The sequence below is a fragment of the Leptonychotes weddellii genome, chromosome 10 (genome assembly GCF_054177405.1).
Source record: "Leptonychotes weddellii isolate Sample4059 chromosome 10, ASM5417740v2, whole genome shotgun sequence".
NCBI lineage: Eukaryota > Metazoa > Chordata > Mammalia > Carnivora > Phocidae > Leptonychotes > Leptonychotes weddellii.
This window is the reverse complement of record NC_138378.1, coordinates 115,650,295-115,662,809: the sequence shown is the minus strand read 5'-3', so window position 1 is coordinate 115,662,809 and position 12,515 is coordinate 115,650,295. Positions and strand designations below refer to the sequence as shown.

The following is a 12,515-nucleotide window of genomic DNA, read 5'->3' as shown; positions in this document are numbered from 1 at the left end:
TCTTAGGCTACCTTTCAGGGGATCCTCATGCACCCGCAGGTTTGAGAAGCAATTCCTTGAGGGTGTGAACTGTCTCAGTCATCAGATTCTCCCTGGAGCCAAGCACAATGCCCGCACGTAGCATACAGTGGGCGTTCAGTAAGTGTGTGTTTGGTGCGTAAGTGTAGACTGCCTGAGTACAGGACAGCACACACGGATTTAGCACATCTGATCATCTCAGCAGCCCCACGGGGACTGCGTGTGTTCACCCCATTGTACAGATGTGGAGACTGAGGCTTAGCGATGTCAGACTTCCTGCCCAGGGCCCCCCCCAGCTGGTGCACGGTGCGGAGGAGAGTCCAACCCAGCCGGGCTCTTCCGCCTCTGGGGGTTGTCATCAGAATGAATCTATAACGTGCGCTAAAGTGTTGGTCAAGTTCTGTCAGGGCCTGGAGCCTCTTGCCTGTACAGTGATTTATTTTCCTAACCCAGCTTGCTCAAGAGCCCCGGGAGGATGGGAATCAGCATCCCACGTCGGGGAGTCGGGGCGGTGGGGGATGGCTCGTTGGCAGGCAGTCAGCAGAGAGCCAGAAGGTGCTGCTTCCACGAAGCGTTCTGTTGTCTGTGCTGAGGAGCGGCCCGGGGTGACGCTTCCGCCACAGGCCTGTCCCTCTGGGCCGCTCACGTGTGAGATAAGGCAGTGAACACGTGCCACAGCCCTGGTCCGTTATCCGAGCCGCTGCGCCAGCTCAGCAGGGGCCGGAAGTCCGAGGTCTCCCCAAAACGGGGCACGAGAGTTACCCCCGCAGCATCTGGCCTGCACGCTTTGGCCCCCTTGTGTTTGGAGATGCCACACGCTGTGCCCACTGCCAGCTGCTGAGCGGACGCGGCTTCTCCTTCCGCAGGCCACGGGAACTTCCCTTACCTCTGCGGGAACCTGAACGACGTGGTCGTGAGCCCCCTCCTGTACGCATGCTACCAGAACTCGCAGTCCATCTCTCGGGCGTATGAGCAGTATGGGGCCTCCACCATACAGCCCATCTCAGAGGAGACACAACTCCTGCTCACCGTCTACTATCTCGTGCAGCTGGGTGAGTCTCCCTCCCATTGCGCGGGAGTCGCTGGTACGCTAATCAGCGGAGTGGGAAATGCAGAAGCTGATCGTGGCCCGTCACCCGGAGCCCTTGTGAAGCCACGGGGCCCGTGGGGATGGAAGCCCGGGGAACGTGCTGATGCTGCAGTCAGGTCAGCGCCCGGAGGGCCTGGGCAGGGCTTAAAGTGGGTCAGAACCTCTGGAGATAATCCAAAAACCATGCACCTGCCAATTCAGATGCGCAGAGGGATCAGGGAATAAAACAAAGGCTCTGCCCTCAGGAGAGTATATTCTAGTGGGAGAGGAGCCGTAAACAGGCAGAGCGTGTGAGCAGGGAGAGGGAGCTGTGTGTGGGGAGGGATTGGCTCAGCGTCACGGAGAAAGGCCTCTGTGACGAGATGGTGTTCAAGGGGCCCGAGGGGGAAGGGGGCCCAGAGGGACCCGTGAGGAGGTGGGGGAGGCGAGGGAGAGGCCCGTGAGGGCTGCGGGCCAGGCCTGGTGGCTGTAGCACAGTGGGGGAGGGGGTGCCGGCGGAGGGGCAGGGCCTCGGGGTACGGCCAAGAGTTTGCACTTCAGACACACTGACAGACAGCTCCGCGTCCGTCAGCTCCGGCTGCCCTAGCAGAGTGCCTCAGCCTGGGGGCTTAAACGGCAGACATTTATGCTTCAGGGTCTGGAGGCTGGATGCCCAACATTCAGGGTGCCAGACGGTCGGGTTCTGGGGAGGCTTCCCTTCCTGGCTTGCAGACGGCACCTCCTCTGTGTGCCCCCGGGCCCTTCCTGGGCACATGCGTGTGGGGAGAGGGACAGAGGGTTCCGGTGTCTCTATTCATACCACCACCGGTCCCACTGGACCAGGGCCTCACCCTGTGGCCTCACTTAACGTCAGTCCTTCTTTAAAGGCCTTATCTCCAAAGACCGTCACAATGAGGGTTATGGCATCCACATATGAATTGGGGAGGGGGAACACAATTCAATCCGCAGCACCTCTGGAATGCATATGATCTGACCTTCACTTCCAGAAGACCACAGCGGCTGCTGCGTGGGGCTGGGTGGTGCAGGGGCTGTGTTGTCCCAGTGAAAGTGGGAGGTGGCTTTGACCACTAAGGGTCACGGGAGGGTGGTGCTGGATTTTTTTCTGAAGCTGTAAGGGCGGTAGGCCGTCTGTCTGAGGGAAGGGAAGGAACGGTGCAGCCTGGGTTCTGCCCTGAGTCCCCAGGTGGATGGTGGAGCCAGAGGGTGAGCATAAGTTCTGCCTTGGCTGTTTCGAGTTTGAGATGCCTGTGAGGCTGCCGAGGGGCGAGTTGCAGGATTTGGCTGGACAGGACTTGAGCCCCAGGGAGAAGGTACAGCTACAGGTGTCAGTTTGGGGAACACTGGCCCAGTGATGATCTGCACTGAAGCTGGGAGACTGGAAAAGAGCCCCTGGGAGAAAGGTGCCGATGTTTGAGCTCCGGGGCACCCCAGCAGTCAGAGATCTGGAGGAGGAGGTGGATGGAGAGCCGGGGAGGCACGCGGTTGGGCGGAACCTTGAGAATGTTGCCTGGAACGGTCAGGATTCTGGGAGAACATGGCGTGTGTCTTGCTCTTCCTCATGATCCACAGTTCATGCATCAGTAAGCCCTGCTTCGTCCCAGACCCACCCTTGTCCACCGTCCCCATCAGGCCTTCCTTGCCAGGGAGCTGCTCTTATCACGTCTGTTACAATTGTGAGTCTGATCGTATCTGTTCTCTGCTGGAGCCTGCCGAGCTTTCCTATCACACATTCAACCCACGCTGGTTCCAGGGGCCACGTGACCGGCCTGCCTCCCGCAGTCCCTCCAGCCCTGCTGTCCCCCCAGGCATACCAGTCTCCCCTGCTCTGGCTGTTCCTTTGCCGAGAAACGCGCCTACCCAGGACATTTGCACGACTACTGCTTCATGGCCTCTGAGTTTTGGTTCGTATGTCATCTAGAGAGGCCTTCTCGTCACCGTATCTAAGACAGCGCCCCCTCCCCAGGCCCCCGTGGCTCTGTCTACTGTTTATCTTGTGTTTAGAGCACTAGCACTCCCAGAAATTACATGCCATGTGTATTTGTTTACTGTAGGTGCATGTCCCCCGCTTAGGATGTAAGTGCTGTGAGATCAGGATGGTTGATTTCGTTCTCGTCTGTGTGTCCAGCAGTACCAGCCATGCAAAGTTGGCTCTCAGCACGTGTTGAAGGAACAGTAGACACGGACGCAGAATCCCGTGAAAGCATTTCAGGAGAGGGACCAGCCCCCTGAGTCAGTGAGGCCAGGAGCGGAGTGAGGGCTCATTATTGGCCATTGGGTTTGGGTGTCTGGAAGTGACTGGCCCCCCTGATGATGAATGTGTACGAGGAGTGTGGGGACAGAAGCTGTGCGTGCGCTGTGGGGGGTTGGAGACAGGAGGTGAGGAAACAGGCGTGGTGAGGGTAGACAACTCTCCCAAGAGCTTTGCTTGGTGACGGTGATTCCACAAGGGGGTGTGGGCTCAGGGGCAAGATTTTAGAGATGGGAGGTCTAACAGCTAATCTAATAAAATCGTGGCCTAGCCAGATGAGGGGGTGGTGTGATCCCCGTCGTTCAGGTCAGGAACCAGTATCCTGGGATAGCTAGCTCTTGGTCTGAGCTGGTGCTGGGTAGAGCTGGGAGGGAGCACGTCTTCTGAATTGAAGTGGGGTGCTCTTTCCTCCAGCTCACCCAGGTACAAAATTTCGACAAATGCACCAGAAAATGTCTATAGGAAAGAAATGCTAGAAGTATTGTCTCACTAGGCATCTGAGAGGCACAAATGAACAAATCAAGTAATGTTTTTCAGTGAAATTAACACCAGTGATGGTATCGAGTGGATCTAAGGGTGCAGTAAACCCATGGTGGGTTGGCACACTTGGACCACCTGGAAAGAGCCCGATCATGTGTACTAGCTGGCTCTAGAAGCCCGGTTTTGAGAATTTAGGAAGTTAGTAGGGTCCATCCCTGAAGACGTGTGTTGTGGAGGTATTTATAGCAGAGTGGTTATTTGGAAGCAATAGAAGGATCAACAGTGGAGACACTGCTGAGTAAGTGGCGGTGAATCGCTCGAAGGGACCCGGTGTGCCCAGCGACAGTGCTGGTTCCGGAGACCGCAGACAGCGTGACACCTGGCTCTGCGCACAGGGGCGGGGAACGAGACAAGCCCTGAAGTCGGAGGCTTCAGTCCTTAGAGCGATTTAGAACCTGTCACTGAAAACCAGACTGAGAGACGGGCAGGACGAGCTGCGGCGTGGTTAGGCTGGGGAGCGCGTGGCTGCTCGCGTGCCCTCCCGGTGCTCGCATCCCAGCCTCCCGGCCTCTGTAAGACGGTGGAGCCCGAGTGATGCGTGTTGGGTTACAGCCGAGCCCGCCCGCACGCATCTCCCCAGGCCCGCGCTCCGTGTTCGTGGGCGGGCGCTGAAGCCTCTCGGGCCGTCTTGTCGTTGCCAGCAGCCGACCAGGTGCCCCTGATGGAGGACCTGGAGCAGATCTTCCTGCGCTCGTGGCGCGAGTCGCACCTGACGGAGATCCGGCAGTCCCAGCAGGGGCAGCCGCAGCGCTGCCCGCCCACGCCCGGTGCCGCGGCCCCGGTCAGCTCCGCGCAGCTGCCCTGGCTGGCCGGCCTGGCCGCTAGCTCCGGCAACAACAGCGTGCACATCATCGAGTGCACCTACTCCCTGGCCGAGGGCCTCTCGGAGATGTTCCGGCTGCTCATCGAGGGCAAGCTCGCCAAGACCAACTACGTGGTGATCGTCCGCGCCTGCCGCAGCCCCGCCATCGACTCCTGCGTCGCGGTCACCGGTGAGCCCCGCGCCCGAGCGTGGCGGCTGCGGGAAGAGCAGCTGTGTCCTCTTCCCTTGCAGATCCGCGCACTTTGCCTCTTGTGGCTGGGGTTTGTAGCAGCAGTCGGTTAGGGACTGCGGTTAGTGCCCTCCTGGTGCGAGGGGCGCGCGCGCTGGCTAGCGTGCCGAGTTAGGATTCGTTCCTCCTCCGAGTGGAGGGTGAGCATCCCCATTTCCCCCTAGAGAGCCTGGGCAACTCTGGAGCCTGGACAGACGGGGTGGAAGGCCCGGCTCCACGCACCTGGTGATGTGACTGGTCCCTCCCTGACTGTGGCCCTCCGTTGCTTCAACTAGCTAATGCAGAACAGCAACAACAGCGATCTTGTATGATGTAGATTAATGAGTCAATTAACTCAATTAACTAATAAATTATACAAGTACTTATTGAAGCCCTACTATGTGCAGCCACTGTTCTAAGGGCTGGGGACACAGGCACGAAGACAATGAGGTCCCTGCTTCCCTGGAGCGGACATTCTGGCGGGGGAGGCCGACGCCAGACACAGCGCAGAACATCTCGGGTGGAAGGGCCAGGGGATGGAGGATCCCATTTGGGAAGTTGGCTATTAAGAGGAGTCAGGAGAACCTATCGACAGAGGTGACGTTGGAGCAGGGGCCTGAGAGAAATGAGGAGGCAGGCGATGTTGCCACTGGGGACGGTTGTGGGGCTCCGCAAGACCACGTGGCAGCATTCTGTGCCTCCCACGTTGTAGGGAATCAGGAGGCCAGGGCAGAGGATGGGACTAGGCCGTTGTCTGGGGATAGGGAGAGAAAGAGAGCGGTGAGCACAGACTCTGCCATCAAGGGGCTCACGTGCTAATTCTAAGTGGAGGGGCCCAGTGAAAGTTGTTTGTTTTCCAGGAAAATACCAAGCCCGAATTCTTTCCGAGAGCCTTCTCACCCCAGCGGAGTACCAGAAAGAAGTCAATTATGAGCTGGTTACGGGGAAAGTGGACTCCTTGGGGGCCTTTTTTAGCACCCTCTGTCCAGGTAGGCTTGTAGTGAGACAGGTGTAAGTTCACAAGTGGGAGGGGCGGTCCTCTCGGAGCCCGTTCCCTAGGACCTGCTGAGGCCGGCCTTGGTTTGGATGTGCAGGGTGACCCCTTCATTCTCCGTGTTAGCATTTACGACCCTTTCTGTGGTGGTCTCTGGCTGGCCATCTTCCTGCACTGACTGGGTTCTCCTAGGTGGGGGGGGGGCTTGGGGTTCCTGGTTTTGGGGGCACACGAGGGTCCTGTGCCTGTTCTCCTGTACCTCCCCAGCCCTGTGCACTGTGGCTCCCTACCTCCCCCTCTGAATTTCTTGAGTCTATGTGTTCTATGCTGTGAATTCTGTGCCTTCCTCCCTTCTTTGCCTGGCTCCTCACCCCATTTCCTCCCAGAAACTTCTGCTGACCCTTCCTTCTCGGACCCCTTCCTCCTGTCCTTCAGCACCTGGCTCTTCCTTCTGTCCTGGCACCTACCACCTCACAGTGCAATTTTCTCTGACATAATCGCCTTCCTTACTAGGCTATGGGCTCCTCGACTGGATGGGCCATGTCTTCTCTATTTCCATTACCCCAGTCCCGGGACAGTGCCTCATACACAGGTGTCGCATGGAGGTTTGCGGAGTTTCACTGGGATGGAAAGCCCATTTCTGTTGTTCTCTCTGTTTTGGGCAGAGGGTGACATTGACATTTTGCTGGACAAATTTCATCAGGAAAATCAAGGCCATATTCCGTCCTCACTTACTGCCTCCCCTGTCACCAAATCAGCATCCCTGGATGTTGGCGGAGCTCCGGCATGCACGAGTGAGTGATGTGGGGAGCCCGCGGCCAGGATCTGGGCTGACGAGACAGCACCCAGGGGGCGCCAGGGGGGCTATGAGGAAGCAAGGCAGGGCATTTTCTGAGCATCAAAGTGGACTGATAAAATAATTTTTATTTTAGTCTTTAAAACACTAGTAGTCTCATCCTACCCTGAAATGGATGCTTGTACACTTTTCCAGAGATGGCATATTTCTCTGTGTAGATTTCCACCTTATCAGTGCATCATTGAAATACGTTATGTATCCTGAGTTCCCGAAGAGCTGCGATGGTCTCCCTCTCTTCCAGAGAACTTGCAGCCTCTTCCAAAGTCCTGTCTCAGGGTCAGCTTCCCTGGGATGCTGTCTTTGTCCCCTTCAGGTAGAGAAGGTCACCGCCTCTGTGCTCCCTGAGCACTGTTGATCCTTTTATTAGTAAATTCTGAAAAGTATGAAATGTACATAGCCCAGAGTAGGCACTTGATAAATGTTGGTGTGATCCCCCTTTGGTCACTCTGTGCACTAGGCAGGGCCCTGCTGCTGGATTCCCTAGCAGACGTCCAGGGTGTTGGCCCTCTGCATCTCACCTTTATGGGGGCTCTGGTTCCAGGTTACAGTCTGGAGCCCCACCACATCCGGCCCTTCCAGCTGGCCGTGGCTCAGAAGCTCCTCTCCCATGTGTGTTCAATTGCGGATTCCAGCACTCAAAATTTGGACTTAGGATCCTTTGAGAAGGTGGACTTTCTGATTTGTATTCCCCCCTCCGAAGTGACCTATCAGCAGACCCTGTTCCGTGTCTGGCATTCAGGTAAGGGGCATTTGGGGGGCAGGTTGTGGTGTCTGTGTGGGAGAAGCTTTGATTCCCTTAATTTCAGATTTGGAATTGAAATACCAGTCTTTGCCTCTAAAGTAGGTAGGGCAAGGATTGATACCCCCATTTTATAGATCATGAAACAGATGCTCAGAGATAGCAAATTGCCCAAGATTTTATAATCCATTAAAGCAAGAACCATGACTTGAATTTCCACTCTCCCCCACTCAGGTCAACAACCCATGTGTTGATATCCTGCTTCAACTTCATGTACTTTCCCTGTGCTTTCAAGGGGATGAAATATGAAAAACACAAAGAGTCAATGTCTTCACTCAGAGGATTTGTTTTAGGGTTCTGTAACCTACAGCTCCACGGCCTTCAGGCTGGGAGATGATTTTGCTGGGGATGGCGGGGAGGTCACACCGAGCCTAGGATCACCAGCCTCATGAAGCCAGCTTTGCTATACCCCCTGGGTGGACCACTGTGCACACATCTCGATAGGAAACAGGCCCGCCTCTTTGCCCAACTCCTGCACAGACATATGTGTGACCACGGTTTGCATGGGGTCAGGTGCCCCGACTCCCCCACGTCTCACACATCCCCGTAGCTTTGGGGCCGGCCAGAATGCTAGCCAGATAGCAGGTGCTCACCAGGTGTCTGTTGAGTGAATGAGAAACTAGTAACAAGGGTTTTACTTGTCATGGATTACTTGTGATGTATTTTTACCATGTTACAGGGGTTTTACTGGAGCTTGGCTTGGAAAAGGAGCGCATGACTAAGCAGAGGGTCGAACAGTATGTTTTGAAACTTGATGCCGAAGCACAGACGAAATTTAAGTCCTTTCTGCAAAACTCCTTTCAGAACCCACATACGCTCTTTGTCCTAATCCATGACCATGCCCACTGGGATCTCGTAAGGTGAGAGCGGCTTTGGCATATGGCAGGGTTGACGGGTTCCTTCTCTGAATTAATATGTGGATGACACTCAGGCCTGTGGGTACAAGCCTTGACAAGATGAATGATGTTGGGGTTTTGGCATTTGTAAGCAGATGCCATGGATGTATTCCAGAACCTTAGAGCTGCAGATTATCTTGGGGGACATCTAGTGGAGCCTCTAAAAGGTGCTATCATGATCTAAGGCTCAGGGTCACAGGGCTGGGGTGGGGGCAGGAGGGTGTTAGTACTGAGCCGGCCTAGAACTAGGGCCTCCTTTTCTGTACCCCACCTGGCGACAAGGTGCCCCCTGGTGCGGGGAGGGGATCCTGACTGGAATAACTCCCCTGCTGATGGAGGCCCCACTGGCTTCAGTACCGAGGGTCGCAGCTGGTGCCACCCTTCTTTAGGGGCGATTTTATGGACTCAGTTCAAATGAATGTAAATCTAGATGCATTTTAGATGCTGTCAGGCTCAGAGTCTGGCAGGATTCCTGATTTACCAGGATCTGTCATCTCCCTAGACTGGCCCGAGGGTTGTGCATTTAGACATTACCACTGACTGGGTGGGGAGGGGTGAGGAGGGAAGGGAGATCCTGGGTCAGATTGCAGAGGAAGGCTTTGATTTCTCACGGATGCAGAAGCATAGGGCTGGCCAGAACCTCAGAGATCACCTATATGCAGGGCATGCGATATAAGGTCCCTGCATGGGCTCGGAGGTATTTGAACGTCCTGAGTTGTATAAAGAGCTATCTTGTGAATGCTCATTTGGGGGGTAGGTTTCTCAGAGTAGCTGCCTGCCGCCCAAAAGCCGAAGAGTATTCTATTCTGCTGGGTGGCTAGGACAGAAGGCTGAGGCCATGGCCTGCAGGGAACGGCTGAGCTGCGCTTGTATCCTGGGCCCCTGGTCCAAAATGCTTCCCCTTCCTGGTCCTGTACTTTTCAATTTAATATGGAATGTACCATTTTATATTCTCTGTGGATCGTTTCAGGTCAGAAGGAATTTAGGGGAAAGAATTTAAGGAGACAAGTACACACTCAGATGGGGCCAAAGGAGCATTCCTGGGTGAGAAGCCCTGCTCTACAGGAGTGGGTGGATTGTGGACCCCGCAAGCAGTCCTCCGTAAATACTGTTCCCCTGGCTAAGTTTTTAATGAGCAACGAGGATCAGGGGAGTCCCGGACAAGTGCCTGCAGTGTGGTCTTTTTTTTTTTTCTTAAATTTTCCTGGGCAGAGCCAGAAGCCTTGATTACTTGCACATTTAGGGGTGGGGCTAGTTAGAAATGTATTCAACTGCTTGATCTTTGTAAAATTACAGAGCAGTATGAGTCATTCCACTCACTGTGTCTCCCCCGCCCCCTTTCCTCCCTCAGTAGCGCCGTTCATAATCTCTATTCCCAAAGTGACCCGGCCGTGGGATTGGTGGACAGATTGCTCAATTGCAGGGAGGTGAAGGAGGCCCCCAACATCGTGACGCTCCACGTGACTTCCTTCCCTTATGCGCTGCAGACGCAGCATACCCTCATCAGCCCTTACAACGAGATCCACTGGCCTGCCTCCTACAGTAATGTGAGTGCCACGGGGCTGCTAGGCCTGGTGTCCCCGTGACCCTTGAGTCGGGAGAAATTCTGTTTAGTAAAAACCTTGATTAACTGGTGTAGTTGGGGGTCAAGAGGGTCTCCTGTTTCTTGGATCTTTGATGTGACCCAGAGTTAGATTTAAACCCTTCCTGGTCTTTAGACACTTTCCCAAAGGACATTAGTTATCTTCCCCATCTGAGGACATGTAATGTTTAGTCTAGAAGCCTTGGAAAGGTTCCTGCTTTTCCTCTCCCCACATCCTTAAGCTGCAAGGCTCAAAATCCCCTTCCTCAAATGGAACAAACCTCCATAAAACCTGGTGAGGTTTTGGTTTATCCCCTGCCTTTTCTCATCAAAATAGAAGGCTACAGCTGATAATTTGAGACTTCTGAGAATAATTGGAGAATTCTGGGTGGTTGGATTCTACTTAATTATACAAGTAACAAGCAAACCTCAAATTCTAGACTTTTGGGGGGTGTCCCAGACTCATCTGAGGGACTTACAAAGATACGGATGCTTGGCTTCAGTCCAGGAGACTTGGAATCATTGGTGGTAATACCAAGTGTTTCTGTAGCACTTTCGTGAGCTAGGGAGGCACTGTTCTGAGTGCTTTATCGTATGAACTCCTATAGGGGGCAGAGGCTAGGATGATTTCTGATTTACAAATGGAGAAAATGAGGCAGAGGAGGGTTGAGCTAGGAATGTTAGGTCAATGGGAGTGAAATTGATTAGATAAATGCATTTCTTCCTGCTGATTTTAATAGCAAGCTGAACGCAAGATGGTTGATTGGCCTATTCCTAAAACTAGCTTAAAATTGTTGGAAAGAAGCCATTTTAACCAAGAAAGTTGTGGATTTAAAAAACAAGGCTGATGTTTTTCTTGGCAGAGACACTAGGGTCAGATGAATGGAAAAGTCTTGACTGATATGGATGTACCATCCTTTAAGTATAGAGTGCTCCGTGCTCTGGGTCTGCAGAGGGAAGTAATATATAAAACGTCAGCTGCAGGACTGCAGAGTCGGCACAATTTATTTTTATTTACAAGATTCTATTTATTAGAGAGAGAGCATGTGCGTGTGTATGTGTGTGTATGCACATGAGCTGGGTGAGGAGAAGAGGGAGAAAGAAAATCTCAAGCAGACTCCATGATGAGCACGGAGCCTGACATGGGGCTCAATTTCTCGACCCTGAGATCATGACCTGAGCCGAGATCAAGAGTAGGATGCTTAACTGACTTGAGCCATCGAGGCTCCCCACGTCAGCACAATTTAGATCAAGACACCTGGGCCAGCCATCTCCGTGCCCAGCGTGTGAATCTCTCCATCCCCGCAAATGCAGTGTTTATGTGACTGATGTTCTTCTCTGTTTTAGGGAGTGGACTTATATCCTGAGAATAAGAAGTACTTCGGGTTGTCAGAGTTCATTGAGTCCACCCTTTCGGGACACAGCCTCCCTTTGCTCAGATACGACAGTTCCTTTGAGGCCATGGTCACGGCATTAGGAAAAAGGTACACGTCTCTGTTGGAAGTTACTAAAATGCTCAGGAGTCGAGTGTAAGCTGAAGAGTGTGCAGCCAGAGAATTCCAGGAAGGGGGCCACCTTCCTCCTTTCTTAGGTGACTCTGTCCCTCCACTAAAGGGATCCTGGTTTATTTCTTGCCCTGTCTATGGGGCCAGTGATATCTGTCATGTCATTGTTCCAGAATGTTTTAGAGATGGGATTGGGCAGTGATATGTTGGAATGTGGGAGGGTGTGTTTGAGACACGGGGAAGCCAAGAAAATGGGCAGAGGTAGACACCAAAGGATTTAAAGGAAATGATGGTGACAATCATAGTTGGCTTCGTCCTTTCATGTCCTATGTGTATCATCTGCCGAGTGCTTATTTTGTACTGTTTGCTGTTCCAAGAGCCTTGCCATCTCTCTTAGCCAGTTGCTGCTATTATTTCCATTTTGCAAGTAAACTGAGGCTCCGAGAGGCCCGCATGACTTCCCGGGCCCCACATCTGGCCAGTGACAGAACTGGCCACGAACCCAGCATCAGCCTGACTCTACAGCTTGCCCTCCAACCCATGTCATGGCAGACCGCTGAGGCAGGTTTTAATGCTGCCATTTCTCAGATGAGGAAACCGAGGCCTGGGAGGTTAAGTGATTGCCATCATCACCCAGGCAAAGGTTTACAGACTGGCCATTTCTCAGATGAGGCAACCGAGGCCTGGGAGGTTAAGTGATTGCCGTCATCACCCAGGCAAAGGTTTACAGACTGGCCATTTCTCAGATGAGGCAACCGAGGCCTGGGAGGTTAAGTGATTGCCGTCATCACCCAGGCAAAGGTTTACAGACTGGCTACTGCAAAACAGAACGAGGGGTTCTGCCATGGGCTCTGCCACCTTCCCTCATGGCGCCCTGTTCTCTTGTGCCAACAAAGGGATTAAATTAGATGTGGGCTTCTCAAGCTGTGTTCCAACTGTCCTGCTTGGGCTGCATG

General features: G+C 53.8%; 1 protein-coding gene across 1 annotated transcript in view; it reads left to right on the top strand.

Moving 5' to 3' along the window:
- GREB1 (growth regulating estrogen receptor binding 1) overlaps positions 1-12,515 on the top strand; it is a 71,504-nt gene that overhangs the window by 22,971 nt on the left and 36,018 nt on the right. Inside the window, exons 9-16 of the mRNA XM_081797182.1 lie at positions 885-1,070; positions 4,538-4,888; positions 5,788-5,916; positions 6,587-6,715; positions 7,319-7,516; positions 8,256-8,436; positions 9,824-10,019; positions 11,402-11,538. Of these exons, the coding sequence (XP_081653308.1) occupies positions 885-1,070; positions 4,538-4,888; positions 5,788-5,916; positions 6,587-6,715; positions 7,319-7,516; positions 8,256-8,436; positions 9,824-10,019; positions 11,402-11,538 (1,507 nt within the window). The remainder of the gene's footprint in view (positions 1-884; positions 1,071-4,537; positions 4,889-5,787; positions 5,917-6,586; positions 6,716-7,318; positions 7,517-8,255; positions 8,437-9,823; positions 10,020-11,401; positions 11,539-12,515) is intronic.